Source organism: Nematolebias whitei, chromosome 17 (assembly GCF_014905685.2).
Source record: "Nematolebias whitei isolate Nwh7 chromosome 17, NemWhi1, whole genome shotgun sequence".
NCBI lineage: Eukaryota > Metazoa > Chordata > Actinopteri > Cyprinodontiformes > Rivulidae > Nematolebias > Nematolebias whitei.
Window position 1 is genome coordinate 25110895 of NC_056514.1, and position 15935 is coordinate 25126829.

The 15935-nt window shown below is 40.1% G+C and overlaps 2 protein-coding genes across 2 annotated transcripts; both read left to right on the forward strand.

Moving 5' to 3' along the window:
* Nucleotides 1–1193: 1193 nt before the first annotated feature.
* Nucleotides 1194–11017, forward strand: LOC119423479 (putative carbonic anhydrase 5). Its single transcript, XM_037690877.1, has 7 exons — nucleotides 1194–1257; nucleotides 5179–5333; nucleotides 5422–5539; nucleotides 6572–6655; nucleotides 6752–6915; nucleotides 9879–10016; nucleotides 10829–11017. The coding sequence occupies exons 1-7, from the start codon at nucleotides 1194–1196 to the stop codon at nucleotides 11015–11017; spliced, it is 912 nt and encodes a 303-aa protein (XP_037546805.1).
* A 2992-nt stretch (nucleotides 11018–14009) lies between these two features.
* On the forward strand, nucleotides 14010–15935 carry ca15b (carbonic anhydrase XVb). Its single transcript, XM_037690992.1, has 9 exons — nucleotides 14010–14041; nucleotides 14193–14268; nucleotides 14354–14380; nucleotides 14457–14627; nucleotides 14713–14861; nucleotides 14948–15043; nucleotides 15127–15202; nucleotides 15280–15443; nucleotides 15519–15935. Exons 2-9 carry the CDS (start codon nucleotides 14193–14195, stop codon nucleotides 15702–15704), a joined length of 945 nt encoding a protein of 314 aa, XP_037546920.1. The 5' UTR covers nucleotides 14010–14041; the 3' UTR covers nucleotides 15705–15935.

Consider the following 15935-nt stretch of genomic DNA (forward strand, 5'->3'; position numbering starts at 1 on the left):
GGGTAAAAAAAATAAATAAATCAAACCAACATTCCTAGTATCACCTCTGATTCTGTGTCAGATGAAACAACTTAAAAAATGTCACTAGAAGCTGATTTATGTTTGGACTGTTTTTAATCCTACTGAGTTCTCTGAATTTTCAAAAATAGCTTCACCCAAACCATCCATATGTCTGCTAGATCCCATCCCAACAAAGTTATTTAAATATACATTTCTCTTAATAACCACATCTTGGATCGGCTTAATTTGTCTCTAATAAATGGTTATGTGCCAGAGAGCTTTAAGATTGCTTTAATTAAACCTTTACTTAAGAAACATTCATTCAACCTTTATTTATACAGGTTAATCCCATTGAACCTCGAGGACTCGTTTACAAGACGGACCTGATTTCAACAAAGAGTGATGACAACAATGGACAACAATAGACCATTATAAAAAGGCATACAGATTTTTTATCAATTTTATTTTACAAATAAGATGGCAAAAAAGTAACAAAAACAACTAGACAATGTTTAAAAAAAAAAAAAAAAAAAAGTCTGCATTGGTCCCTGCCAGGAGTCCAAAATATTCTTAAAGCTAATTGGAGAGGTCAAGGTCAAGAGCTTCAGGTCTTTCTTCTTGTAAGATATTCCAGGAAACAGGAGCGGAGTAGGAGAAGGCCCTTTTGCCAAGTTCAGTCCGCAATGAGGGAACACTGCAGGTAATGATGTCCTGCGAGCACACGCTGAAGCTGCACTCATGTAGAGACATGGAGGAGGAGATGTATGAAGGCAGCAGACCAAGAAGTGATTTAAAGATGAAAATGAAATAAGGAAAATATCACCTTGACTCAAGAATCCTAGCCAATTATAGACCTACAGTATATCTACAGGGCTGGTCATAAAATGATCAATATTGCACAATATCATGAAAAAGTTGATTATTTTCAGTATTTCAATTCAAAAAGTGAAACTTGTATATTCATTCATTACACACAGACTGACACATTTCACATGCTTATTTCTTTTAGTGTTGATGATTATAACTGACAACTGATGAAAACCCTGAATTCAGTATCTCAGAAAATTAGAATATTGTGATAAGGTTCAGTATTGAAGACATCTGGTGCCACACTCTAATCAGCCAACTAATTCAAAACACTTGCAAAGGCCTTTTAAATGGTCTTTCAGTCTAGTCCTTTAGGCTACACAATCATGGGGAAGACTGCTGACTTGACAGTTGTCCTAAAGACGGCCATTGACAACTTGTTCAAGGAGGGCAAGACACAAAAGGTCATTGCTAAAGAGGCTGGCCATTCACAGAGCTCTGTGTCCAAGCACAATATTAGAGAGGTGAAAGGAATGAAAAGATGTGGTAGAAAAAAAGGTAAAAGCAATAGGGATAACTGCACCCTGGAGAGTATGGTGAAAAAAAACCTATTCCAAAACATGGGGGAGATTCACAAAGAGTGGACTGCAGCTGGAGTCAGTGCTTCAAGAACCACCATGCACAGATATATGCAAGACATGGGTTTCAGCTGTTTCATTCCTTGTGTCAAGCCACTCGAACAAGAGATAGCGTCAGAAGTTTCCTGCCTGGGACTGCTGCTAAGTGGTCCAAAGTTATATTCTCTGATGAAAGTAAATTTTGCATTTCTTTTGGAAATCAACGTCTCAGTCTGGAGGAAGAGAGTAGAGGCACAGAATACATGTTGCTTGAGGTCCACTGTCAAGTTTTCACAGTCAGTGATGGTTTGGGGTGCCATACCATCTGCTGGTGTTGGTCCACTGTGTTTTCTGAGGTCCAAGGTCAACACAGCCATCTACCAGGAAGTTTTAGAGCATGTCATGCTTCCTGCTGCTGACCAACTTTATGGAGATGCAAATTTCATTTTTCAACAGGACTTGGCACCTGCACACAGTGCCAAAAGCTACCAGTATCTGGTTTAAGGACCATGGTATCCCTGTTCTTAATTGGCCAGAAAACTCCCCTGACCTTAACCCAGTCCTTCTCAAATAGTGGGGCGCACCCCCTGGGGGGACCCGGAGCAATGCCGTGGGGGGGGGGGGGAAGTGGCACTGGGGGACATGCTTTTTTTTTTTTTGCAGCAGGGAGTACTTTTTTTTTTTTCCCTCACCATTTTCATGTTGACAGAGTGCATTCTGCAGCTGTTTGCCTTGGATCCAGCAACTCTCAGAATGACTAATCATAAAGTTATGAACAAATATGACCTTGTCGTTTTGGGAGCGTTGCTGGAACGAGTCACTCCCCTCTGCTGCTGAGAGGACGCATGACATCTCGGCTGCTTTTTTTTATGACGCTTGTACACAGTGCATGCAATAAAGAGTATAAACTCAACGCGAGAGCGACACCTGCCCAGTCTTTCCTCTTTCATGCTAACAAAATGTTTTAGTTTTATCAAGTTTGTCAAAGCACAATTTTTTTTTTTTGTAAATGCAGAAGTAATGTTTAATAAATGTTAGGACTCTATTCTTTGCTAACAAAATTTATTTTATGTCATTAAACAACTTGTCAGGTTCTTCTCTTGTGAGCATGTTCCCCGGGACCTCCCCCCCGCCGGCTCGCCCGCTCTTTGCGTTCCAACATCAAGCAGTTGACAAGTAAGACCTGAAGTGCAAATAACAAACCCTTAAGAGACACCATGGAAAAATATTTAACAGGGATGAAAAGAAAGGCGGAAAGAGATGTAGATAAAGAAACAAACCTGTCTCCTGAAAGCCAAGACGAGGAAATATGACGAATAATATGTAGCGCTTGGCTTCACTGTGACTACGGTGGGAGATGAGGAAAGACCATGTTTACTGTGTCTAAAAATGTTGGCAGCGGACAGCATGAAGCCAAGTAAATTAAGGCATCACTTAAAGACATTACACCCGAATCACGCTGATAAGCCACTTGAGTTTTTTCAACGAAAACGTGCTGAATATTGCCAACAATCGTCCTGCTTTGTGAATGCTACTTCAGTAAACCAGCGAGCACTGTTAGTATCATATAAGGTGGCGTACCAAGTTGCTCAGTGCAAAAAAAAAAACCCCACACCATAGCAAAGGAGCTGCCTGCAGCATTAGACATAGTCTCTGTCATGCTGGATGAGGCAAGTGCTGCAAAAATAAAAACTATCCCTCTGTCCAATGACACTGTCGCCTGACGTATAAACAACATTGCTGATGATCTTAAAGAACAGCTGGTAGATCAGCTCAAAGACAAACGTTTTGCCTTACAGTTCGATGAAGCAACTGACTGCAACAAAGACTGTTTATTGCTTATGTACGTTTTGACATGACAAACTCCCTGTGTGAGGATCTACTTTTTTTGTAAATATGTCAGAGACAGAGCCACAGCTGAAGAGCTATTCAAAATGCTGGACTGCTTCCTGACTGAGAATGGGCTAAAGTGGGAGAACTGTATTAGTGTTTGCAGTGATGGTGAACAGACCATGGCAGGGATGAGAAAAGGACTTCGGGCACTCATCAAGAAGGCCTCACCTAATGCTGAGTGGACACACTGTGTTATACACAGAGAAGCCCTGGCATCAAGGCACCTGTCCTCTGAATTAAGTGAGGTTATGACTGACATTGTAGGTGTAGTCAATTTTATAAAGACCAGACCACTAGAGACAGCGGGGTGGCAGCGAGCGAGGGGGAAAGATTGGGAACGAGACGCGGCATACCGAGTGAGAGAAAAACTACAAAGCTTTCAATGGAAATCTTAAAATGTTCTGCTTTCAGAAGAAGTTGATACGGCGGGAAAAGAGGATTCAATTAAAACTGAATGGGAGAAGGTGAGATATTTAAGTTGGACATGTCTAGATGGAGTGGTACCCCACAGGATGGGAGTAGTACTAGATCTAGGGAGGGGCCCTCAGTAGAGGTGAGGATTTCCTCTCCACCCACCAACAGGGACTTGGGGATGAAGGATACCCCATGGTTGAAACCCAGCCTCAACGCAGCTGCTCTCGTCGTTTCGTCTTCTTTGCGTGCTTCTTCTTCCGGTGAAAAAAAACCTGCTGTCATCCAACTCAGCTCCTCTTAGTGTGCAGCACCTCCAGGCAGGCAGCCAATCACAGCTCCGTTCAGCAGTGTCTTTCTCCAGCCGCACACCTGGACACTAATTGGCACAATTAGAGCTTTGCACACTCACACACATTAAACCTACGACTGGGGTCGTAACAGTAAGGCTGACACATTGTCCAGTTTTAAGACTTGACTTAAGGGTGCATTCACACCAGCCCTGTTTAGTCCACTTTAATTGAACTCTAGCTCATTTTCCTTGAAAGTCCTGCTCGTTTATGGAGATGTGAACGCGCCATCGAACTCTGTCACGGAACAAAAAGGCGAACTCTGGCCCGGGCTAAAACCTAGGTCTCGGTCCGGTAGAAGAAAACTCCAGCGCGGTTCGAGTACAGTGTGAATGTAAACAGACCTGGTCCCGCTCCGCAGGGTAAACAAACGCGCATTTCTCTGACCTTATATGGAGCCGTCAGCTGCCTTGTGTGAAAAACAATATTCTCCATGGTCTTCTGTCTCATCTTCTGCTCATGCTAAGTCCATTTTTGAAAAATGACAAAATATAACTCCTAAAACTGCTAAAACTTGATGCCACTTCGTTTTTATTTTTATTTACAGAAGAAGAAGAAGACATGTCTTCAAAGGTTTTTGTGTCTTTTCTTTCAGTAGTTCTTGGTGCAGCGCCCCCTCAGGCGAGCGGGGGAACAGGTTGGTTCAACAGGTTGACTGACTGCACAGTGCAGTGTGAATGCAAACTCACCAGCTCAAATTTAAACAAAAGCTCATGAATATTGGTCCCGAACCGAACCGAGTCTACCGGACTATCTAGTGTGAAAACGACCTAAGACGTTCCTTTTTGATAAATTCTTTGGGTTGGCTTGTTATGCCATAGGCTCTTAGACTACTGGAGGGCAAACTGACCTCATTAAATGATTTGCTAAAATTGAATAGTTTTATTTAATACTATTTCTATCTTAACATGCGATTCTTGACCTGCCATTGTGTATCTGTTCTTACCAAACCCAGCCGGTTGAAGCAGATGGCCGCTTGTCCTGAGCTTGGTTATTACACATTTTCTAAGAGATTTTCACATTTAAAATATTTAAACAAGCTCACCTTAAACCAACTAGAGCGTAATGTGTTTTAATTTGTCTTCTCATTAAACTTTTAGTGGAGTGTGTATTACAAGACAACCTGGTGGAGGTGTCTGGAGGTGGTTTGAACTATGTCTATTCAACCCTTCAGTTCCACTTCCACTGGGGCACCGAAGCATCCAACTCATTGGGCTCGGAGCACACTGTGGATTCACAAAGATACCCAATGGAGGTAGTTAAATATACTGCTCATCTATATTTAAAGTACTGTGCCTTTGACTTACTTATGCTAAATACCATCAATGTCCTGTTTTGTCCAGCTGCACATAGTCAGCAAAAGGAAGGATTTGACTTTGGAAGAGGCGTTCCAGACTTCTGATGGCATGGCAGTGCTTGCATTCTTTATTGAGGTAACATCTGGAGCATTAAATTGGTCTGGTAAACAAAAAAGGAGCCAAATCAAACTTCTAGCTAAAATGTAGAGTATAAAAAAGAATGGATGGTGGGGGAGGAATGGCTTGATAAAGTCAGACTGACTATAGTACCTGCAATGCTGTCACTCAACTGTTTGATGTGTTGTTGTGCAACATTTTAGGATTTAATCTCAATTAGGACAAAATGCAACAAATAATCTGCAGTAGATATTTGACTGTACAAGAAAAGGTGTGTAAGAAACCCAGAGTTAAATAACCCTACAGCAGTGCTTAAAATGAACCCGGATCTTGCCGGAACAACATCTGGGAACTTTCTAATTTTGTCAAGGTGCGTTCCAGCAACTCTTTACTAGAATACGGCAACTCTGAGTCTTACTAATAATAAAGTTATGAACAATTATGACTGCCTTTCGTTTTGGGAGCCATGCTTAAACCATGTCGCTCCCCTTTGCTGATGAAATGATAAATAAATAACAACACACACATGCAACAAAGAGTATAAACTCAAAGCGAGATTGATAGCTGCCCCCTTTGACCTCTTTTGTGTTGACAAAATCTTTTAGTATTATTGGTGAGTTTGTCAAAGCACAATTTCGAGATGTGTATATATAATTTTTTTTTTTTTTTTGTAAATACAGAAGTTATGTTTAATAAATGTTAGGACTCTATTCTTTGCTAACAAAATATATTTTATGCCAGACAATTTGTCAGATTCTTGTGTTGTGAGCATGCACATTCCCCAGGACACCCACCCCCAGCCGGTCCGTCTGCCATTTGCATTCTGGCATCAGTTGGTTTACAAATTAAGCCCTGCCCTGCAGTATACACAGTACATACCATTCTACCAGTTATCTGATTCTTGGTCAGTTTTAAGCCACATTTGGAGTTAGATTATGAAAATTTGGATCTGTATGCTGTATTTTATATTTTGGAAATTGAAACTGCAGTCAGCTTGAGTCAGTTTGGTAACCTAATTTCCAAAATATCTGTTTCCATGCTTCACAGACGAATAAAAGCAGTGCCTGCAGTTCAGTAGATTTGCAGCCCACCACAAGTACGACGACAGACATGACACCCTGGAAAAAACTAACCAATTACTTCTCAGCTATCCAGAACATTAGTGAGTACACACTTGATTGATTGAATGCCAAAGCAAAAAAAGACACACAACTGAACATTTGTTAAGACATTTTTTTCATTTTTTGCTCTTACGTAGGTACAAAAGTTGAAGTCACAGATAAAATCTCTATCGATGACTTGCTTGGCAGCGTGAACCGTGATTCATATTACCGCTACAGTGGTTCCCTTACTACTCCTACATGCAACGAAGCTGTGGTTTGGACAATCTTTAAAGAGACGGTCAAGGTGGATGAGAACCTGGTATGTATCACTCATCGTCCTCACATGAGGTGCATCAAGCAGGTGATCTGCCATGGCTTTATTCAGTAGTATTGCACATTGAGAACTAGAGTGAAAGAAGAAAAGTCATTCAAGCTGTAATTTTGTAGACATTACCTTTCTTAAAGCTCTTAGCATTGTTTCAGTGTTTACACTGACATAAAACAGCTGTAACAGTACATGTAGGTGAAGTAACTAAATTAGTCAACTACATACAAGCAATTCAAGAAGGCCACAACTCTCCCATTTTGGTGTTTAAAATGTCAATATTTGCCCTGCAGCCTTTAACACTCGCAATTGTGTGGCGTCTCTTTAAGATAGCTCAAGTTACAGATGTAATACCGTAAGTATTCTCCATGGACGCTTGCATAGCTCCCCGCTATGAGGTGCTGGGTGCATTTCATGTGTGATGGCAGTTAATTTAACAATGTTAAATACAGCTAATTTTGTCATTGTGTATGGTAACATCCAATGCCGCTGCGACTCTTTGATCCTCTCAACACCTGCGTCTTGGCCAGCCTGCTCTGCTCCTGCCAAGTATGGCAGACATTCACTTCACTGCTACTTACTTTGTTAATGTTTTAATCATCATCTGTCTACTGCACACTGAGGTCCAAGAGAAGATGTTTGGGCACCATTTTGTAACGTGAGCTGAATTTATAATTTGTGGCCAAGAGGAGGTGGGACAGTCAAAAACTCATGACCACAATACTGGCAATTCCACAGTTCTTGTCCTTTTATTAGCCACACTCTTCACCAACCTTACAAGGCCCATTTGAACGACTGTTCTCTCATCATACATGAAAAGAACAGAGTTCATACAACCCGTAATGTTAACTTTGACTTAGAAAATTAAACTCTAAAGTCCATCTCACAGTCCAGGTGTTCTTCGGCAAGCAAGCTTCTCCCATAACTCTCTACAGAAGGTAGTGGTGCATGCTTGTGATGTCACTTAAAGACGGAAGCTGTCATAAAGAGAAAAGAGATGTTACAAGCCTATATCTACTGAGTGTTTGCAAAGAAAAGAAAAAATGCCAAACCCAAATTTAAAATCTTCATCTAGATTCAACTGATGTGTTTAGATGTTTAGAAACTGAGGCGACTGGTCACAGTGTGCTTCTGTCACATTCTACAAAAAACAAACCATGTGGTCCAGTAAGCTCTTTGTAGACGTAAAACTGTGATGAGGAGTTTGTCAGGATAAGGTTTAAATATCTTGTTTAAATTTAATTGTTCAAAGGAAGACAAAAACTATTAAATATAGGAAGTTTAAAACAATTAAACGGAGCAAAAGAACAAAGGTCACTTACAAACGTACAAACAGAAAAGAAAAACCAAATGACAGTAATGGGACAACACAGAAGAAACTTTCAAAGACTTGAGTTTGACTGCAGTCCTTACACCTTGTTCCTCCTATAGAAAGTACACCCAAACCTGCCATTCTGTGTCAATTTCTGCTTCCTGTCCTCTCACACCCAAGCTGGTCGAAGCAGATGACCGCTTGTCCTGAGCTTGGTTCTGCTGGCGGCTTCTTCCTGTTAAAAGGGAGCTTTTCCTTTCCACTGTTGTTTTTGTGCTTGCTCAGGATGGGAGACTGTGTCAAAGTGAAGATTCAATGTGTCTGCAGTCTTTCTTAGATAGAGAACTTTTACTAATTGGCTTTTTATGCATGTGAATGTTTCTGTTCAGTGTCCTGAGACAACTTCTTTTGTGTCTTGACACTATATAAATAACCTGAACTGAATTGAATTGAATAGTCTGCTAATCTGATTTTTTTAAAATGTGAGCGCACGAGGAAATTTCTTATCTGATAAGTTAAAGTAAAACTATTTAGGCAGAAGTCCAAACAATGTGCGCCACACGCAGCATGACGCCTGCTCAATGAGCCTTACAGTAAAGCATGGTGGTGGCAGTATCATGTGGTGCCTTTTTAACAGCAAATGGATAAAGGAAGGAAAGATTCAACCAAACGTGTAGGATTCAAGGAATCAAGGTTCTTTATTGTCATTCGCATCATATGCGGTACATGAGGTGGAACGAAATTGTACACACAGGGTCCCAGTTACATCCAACAATAGCAAAAATATAAAGTGTAAAAAGAAACAGTAAATGAGCATCTAAGATATCAACTAAGATATAAGCTAAGCAAATGCCCAACGGTACGCTAAAAGATCTAAGATATACGCTAGTCACTAATAGTGCAAAACAACACACCCAACAATAGCAGCACAATTCTCAAAGGTTTGGTTCGGCTATAATTTACATGCTTACTGTGAGCGGAGTTGGGCTCGGAGCCGACCCCAAAACTAACATAAAAATGGATTTATACAAAGCTTGCAACAAAAATACAGAAACAAGGTGCCAAAAGTGAAAAAGAAATAAATCTAAAGCAGCATGGTCCTATTGGCAGAGTGGTTCTGATGACAGTGAAGTTCTCTTAGCAACATGGTCCAGTTGGCAGCATGATACTGTTAGCAGTGAAGTTCGGTTAGCAGTGAGGCTTCTCTTAGCAACATGGTCCTGTTGGCCCCATGGTACTATTAAGCGGTGTGGTATAAAGGTTTCTGTTAAGAAAAAGAAATACTTTGATCACATGGTCAAACCCTTCAATGTAATTTCTCTATACAACGTTTCCTTCTTTATTTAAAATGTAGTAATCTGTGAAATCAACTCCGATCATGGGTTCTTATCAGCAAGATGATAAAAAGACATGACAGAGAACAGTACAGACAAACACAATCTAACCATCTGTAACCGTCATTACGCACATTTAAATCACTTGTGACGCACTGCATGTGCCTGTTATCTTTATAACTTTCAACAAACAAGAAGGTTTATACCAATAGTGACATAATTTAATCATCAGTTGTTTTTTTCCTTAAGATGAAAGTTTATTAAAAGAAAAGGAAGTATTTCTAAACCAACTTCACTTTCATGTTTTACAGATGGTAATGTTCCCAAAATTCACAACCCTTGAAGACTTTTATCGACCCATACAAAGTGTTAATGGCAGAAAAATCTACTCCACATCTGCAGCCACGGCCCCAAGATCCTCTGTTGGCATGTCTCTTTGCATTTGTCCAGTAGTTTGTATCTGAGGAGAAACACTGTAAGAAATATATTTTGATCCCATAGTCATTAATAAGTTAACATAGTTTCAGTGCAAGATTTACCTTTATGTTGATCACTTTTTTGATTTTTGTAACCTTTGACTCAGCTAATCAAGAATGCTGTTGAAAGTTGGAAAACTTTTTTTTTTTCTGGGCTGTAGCAGATTAAATAGATTTTTTTTTCTTGCAATGAATGTTTAAAATATAAACTGTTTTCTTGTTTTATTGAGTTGTTTGCATGGCCAGTAAAAAGGATTTTTTTTTTTCTTTCTGCTGCTCCCTGCGTTGGGGGTCGCCACAGCGAACTAAGTCGCACGAAGACTTGGCAGTTATTTTTACACCGGATGTCCTTCCTGACGCAACCACAGACTACCGAGTTACCACAGCCCTCTGTGTGGAGCAGAGAGCTGCTATCTAGGACACACGGAGGAGCAGATGATGGGGGTTAAGGGCCTTGCTCAAGGGCCCAGAGTGGGGTGAATGTGGGAAAAAATAAAGAAAAAATACTATAGTGATAAGTTGTGCTTTTGCTTTGTCCTGATGCATGCTCAATAATCCAGGTCTAACAAGGTGAAGTCAGGTCATCTGGACGGATTCTTCTTTGTTGAAACATTTTGTCTGAAGAAGTCCTTTTGATAAAAGACAAAATGTTTCAACAAAGAAAAAAAAATGTGTAGGTACTCACCAGCTCTGCAGAAGCTCGGGTCCGGTCCGGTTTGGCTACCCTGCAGCATGATGAAGCCCACCACCCTGTCCAGGTTGATGTGTGTGTGCTTCCACTCCAGGAAGGACACTCCACGTGCAAGGCTGCCCAGGATGTAGTCCACCTCCCAGGTCCGGACCAGCACCACACGACCAGAACCAGGTTGAACCCCTCTGCCTCTGTTCCCTGCAGCCCCCAGGATCCATGTCACACTGAGTCTGGATCAACAGCAGCCCATGTACTCACCAGTGAAGATACTACTACAACTTGAAGGATGAGTTCATCTTCAGGATAATTTGCAACTTTCTTGCCAGTTCTGTGAGCTTAATAGATAGTTATTTCTGACTTTGCATTGCTAAACTTTCCCTTCATTTCATCAGAAAGCAGCAGCCAGAAGCACTGTTGGCTTCTGGGTAGTGCAGTTCTTTTTGACTGGTGTTACAGTATAGGCTTATCGAAAGAAAACTACAGAATGGCTGAGCCTGTCCAAAGTTGATGTTTTTTTCCGTTAACTTTTTTGGGCCCAGGATGTCGTAGGGGCAGGGCAGCCGACGCAGGACCCGAAGGTCCTTGGTTCAATCCCCAGTCATTGCACATCTCGTGGTGTCTCTGAGCAGGACACTCAATCCCAAATTGCTCCACGGGCACTTTCAATAGCTGCCCACTGCTCCACCTGGGTGTATCCCAGGCGCAATGGGTTAAATGCAGAGAGCCAATTTCGTCTTTGTATGTGAAAATACAATGATGACAACACATAGCACTTTATTTATTATTATTTTTATCCCGTACCATCCCAATCACGTGAGTCATATTAAAGTTAACAATCATTGAAAAAAACGCAAAAGAGTGAGTCCACAAAAGTCGAACCGTGAAGTAGCGAGGGGCTACTGTAATTGTAACCTTACATCAGGGACAATTCTAGAATATGCCCTTTAGGGGTGCTTAGCCCCCAGTGTTGACAATGGCTCTTGGCTTAAATAACACCGTGTCCATTGGTGTCAGAAGCATTTGTAATGTGGGGGAGTCCTCCCCCACAAATTTTTTAATAAAGTTTAATGGCATTTCCTGCATGCTGGTGTATTTTAACAGGTTGTTTAACATCTATTTTTTACCTACTAAACTATTCAATAACTATTTTAGTTAATGGCTCAACAAGAAGTATCCTGACCAACAGCTCTCCTTGTGTGAATAGAGCCCGCTCTGCTTCTCTCATGCATCCTAGCCACAGTCCAAGAAACATAGTGTAGCCTAAGTTAACTTTTAGGAAAATAAATCACTATCCTATATGAAACGATAATAATAATAACTCCTAATGGCCTAGCATAAAGCAATATGATCATTATATGTCGTGTTTATTAGTTGCTTAAAATACCTAAATAAAATTCCTAGTGGGCTAGGTCTACTGTACAGTTACCCAGTTGTAGGGTCAAAAGACAAACGTAGCAATAAAACAGTATGAACAACATTCAGGAATTGTTTCACTAAGTTCATGGGAAAAAACAATGCAGACATGTTCTTGTTTTTAGTTTTCTAAATCGCCTTACAACCTAGCTGGGATTTTTATTTTATTTTTTTTAACTTTTTTTATTATTACTATTTTATTTTCACTTGTTATTCTCAATTTGTATGCATCCATTTATGATTTATGATTGTCTATTGTTGTCTTTCTGGTCCTCATCATTTTTTGTTAAAAGCAGGCCTCTCTTGTAAATGAGTCGCAAGGCTCAATGGGATTAACCTGTATAAATAAAAATTGAATGATTAAGAACATTATCAAATTAATTCAACCTTTATTTAAACATGTTGGTCCCATTGAGCCACGAGGGCTTTATAAATATTTTACGTGAACGGTGATCGCTCCGCCCACGAGGAAATGTAACCCTGGGAGAGCTAATCTCGGACAAACAAACAAGACAGCTGTAATGGTGGAGGTAATGATTCACAGCGTTACCTGAAGCATTTAGTGAGACATTTCTGCTTCACTCAACAATAAGGCAAAGAAGTGAGGCTAATAATAATAATAACAAAAATTATAATAAAATCTAAGCTACTAATAACTTAAAATAACTTCTGCAGTGGATGTTTTCACAGTAAAAGAATGTACATTTTACATTACACAACCTATTAAACACTTTGTACAATATCAGTTTAATTTTAACAATGACTAAACTTTTGCAACCATAAGTCAAAACATATATCTACATATAAAACAGACAAAACAAAGCACAACTAGCTTTAAGCATTAACCTTTAATTTAAATGTAATTATGGCAAAAAAATGGAGTATTTACCTGAAATTACCTTCGTACAGATGAATATGTGGTAGGCTACTTCCTGTTTATAACTTTTGTAATCAGCTACTCATGAGGTCCGCTACCAGCCTTTATTCATCTTTTACATTTTTCCAAACTCCATTTAGGCCTTCTGTGAAATGTACAGGTCCTCCCGATTAGCCACTCGGGGCCTGGACACACCATTAAAAAAAACCTAAAATGCCTTTCTCCCAATAATTTAAACGCAAAATTGGTTTATTTCTTTTTTTTTTTTTAACTCTCTCTCTTATCAAAATACAACCCGGGCACAAATTAAAAATTTGACCCAGTAACGTCAAAACGTGGAAAAATTTGTTCACCTATTCTAAAGTCAACTTCAGAAATGTGTAAAACACAAAAATTCAAATAAACAAAACTGAACTACAAAACTTTGCAAGCAACTTTAATTTGGATGTAAGATAAGCCAATGTTCTGTTCTGACATCACTTGAACAAAAAGAAAAAAAAAAAAGACTTCAGGTTGCATATTTTAGAAAAACAATAAGAAATACCAAAAACAAATTAACAATAAAACCATAAAAATCAAGCATTACTTAACATTTCTTTCATTTTATTTGCTCTAAAGAATAATTAATAGGTGAAACTGAATATCAGCAATCAATTAATCAGAAAGTGTTCTTAAAGAGGCAAAACAAAATAAACACAAGAACCTGTGAACGATTTTGACAGGAAAGTTGTCAGACTGAGGAATTCAGAAAGTCCTGTTACATTATACTCAGTAAAAAATATCATACTCTTGTTAAAAAGAACACATTATTCCTGTGAAGACCATATGGATATTTCCTTATGTGGATGAAACCAGACAGAGTGGTGCTTCAGAATGGTTAAAAAACAAAACAAAAAACAAAAAAAACATGTTCAACCCATGTGAATTCCTGCAGAAAGGGCTGAGCTTGTATAAAAGGGGAAGATGAGGCCCGACAGCTGATAGCTGGCAGAGAGGAGGAGAAACCTGCACGCGAAGGTGAGAGAAACTTTACCTGCAGCAGTCATGTGCTTCTTAAAGGAGGCAAAATGGTGTTTGTAATCCAATAATTTAGTTCCAGAAATATTTGTCTGAAATTGCCTTTATTGTCATTTTTATATATTTGCATTAACACATTTGTTTGTTTCAGATGATCTTGTTTGCAGTTGTTTCAGTGGTTCTGTGCATCTTTGTGCCCTATTCACACTGTGACTCAACCACTATTGGTACATTTTCCTTCTTTAAATCATATTAAAGTAAATTGCGCTTCTGAGGAATGAAGTACTAACTTTCCTCCCTCTCGTCTTTCAGCGTGGTGTTATCACAAACCAAGCTGCAGTAAGTAGAATCATCTTTTCATCTTGGCGCTTTTATCCCACACACAGTGACTCATACCCCTGTCCCCTGTCTGCAGATGACTCCCAATGGGCAGCCATCGCCCCTTTGTACTGCAATAAGACTCGCCAGTCACCCATCGACATCGTGTCGGCCTCCGCCACAGCTAACGCCAACCTGACTGAGTTCACGTTCGAGGGCTTCAGCAGCACCACCTCCATGCTTTTAATGCAGAACACGGGGAAGACAGGTGCAATAGGAATCCTTTCCCTGCAGCTTCAGCATCTTTTACTTCATAATGCAGCAGTTTTGCTTTATTTTATTTAATTTTTCAGTCAAAGTGACCCTGAACCCTGGTGTCAGGATTTCGGGGGGTGACCTGTCTGAGACCTATGACAGCCTACAGCTCCACCTGCACTGGGGAAATGGATCCTCTGTCCCTGGTTCTGAACACACTGTGGATGGGAAGCGTTATCCCATGGAGGTATTTACAGTTTTCTTCATGTGAGGTAATATTTTAGCATTTATCATAGTAAAATTGATCCTTTAGCTTATTGTTTCTCTCCCCAGCTGCACATTGTGAACAGCAAGTCATCTTTTAACAGGAACACAACTCTAGCTGTGGGCGACTCTAAAGGACTGGCTGCGCTTGGTTTCTTTATTGAGGTGAGAAAATATTTCTTTTTCAGTCATAACTCCATGTATCTCTTGTAGCATACCCTCATGCTGTCTTTTTCTTTTTATCAAAGGAATTAAATAACACAACTGGGCAGCCTGCTTCCTGGAAAAACTTAACCAACTATTTATCCAACATCTCACTGGCTGGTAAGACAGCTACAACTTGTGAAATCGATTCATTTGAAGCGTTAATACATGTCTTCAGCTGATGTTTCCATCCTCAGGACAGTCTGTGTCACTGCAAGCTGGGATTTCTCTTGACGATCTTCTGGTTGGAGTGAATCGCTCTAACTACTACCGCTACCTCGGCTCTTTGACCACCCCTTCCTGTAATGAGGCGGTGGTTTGGACTGTCTTCAAGGATACAGTTAAAGTCAGCAAAGATCTGGTGAGTGAGCATGCAGTGGAGTGTTTAATTCCCTTTTTTCCTCCTAATATTAACTGTGTCCATCCCCTCTCTCAGATAAACCTCTTCAGCTCGACGCTGCATGTGAATGACAGCTCATCATCTCTGATGGTTAACACTTTTAGAAGTATCCAGCCAGCACAGCTGGTCTCAACTCAGCCCAAAGCCAGCAACAAGTCTTCCACCAAAATGGGCTTCTCTCTAGTTCTGGTGGTCCTTGGCCTTGTTCTGCGATGGATTTAAACCAAGAATTCGAGCTGGTTCAGATTAAACAGTCACCCCGAATGATTATTAAACCAGCTTGTATCAAATGGCTCAAAAATAGAGACTTAATGGCCTAAAACTATATTTTCCTGATATAGAGGCATCATGAGATGTGAAAAATGTGGAGTTTGAAGGCTACTTTTAACGTTGCTTGTCACTTTTCAATTAAATACATGAACATTTACTGACAAGAGCAAAACTTTATCCAAA

Bases quoted from the DNA above. Each gene is read 5' to 3' on its own strand.
- LOC119423479 (XM_037690877.1), top strand. From the start codon at position 1,194: ATGGGGAAGACTGCTGACTTGACAGTTGTCCTAAAGACGGCCATTGAC. The intron at 1,258-5,178 runs GCAAGACACAAA...TTAAACTTTTAG, and splicing joins TGACAACTTGTTCAAGGAGG to TGGAGTGTGTATTACAAGAC. The intron at 6,656-6,751 runs GTGAGTACACAC...GCTCTTACGTAG, and splicing joins CTCAGCTATCCAGAACATTA to GTACAAAAGTTGAAGTCACA.
- ca15b (XM_037690992.1), top strand. From the start codon at position 14,193: ATGATCTTGTTTGCAGTTGTTTCAGTGGTTCTGTGCATCTTTGTGCCC. The intron at 15,044-15,126 runs GTGAGAAAATAT...TTTTTATCAAAG, and splicing joins CGCTTGGTTTCTTTATTGAG to GAATTAAATAACACAACTGG. The intron at 15,444-15,518 runs GTGAGTGAGCAT...CCCCTCTCTCAG, and splicing joins TTAAAGTCAGCAAAGATCTG to ATAAACCTCTTCAGCTCGAC.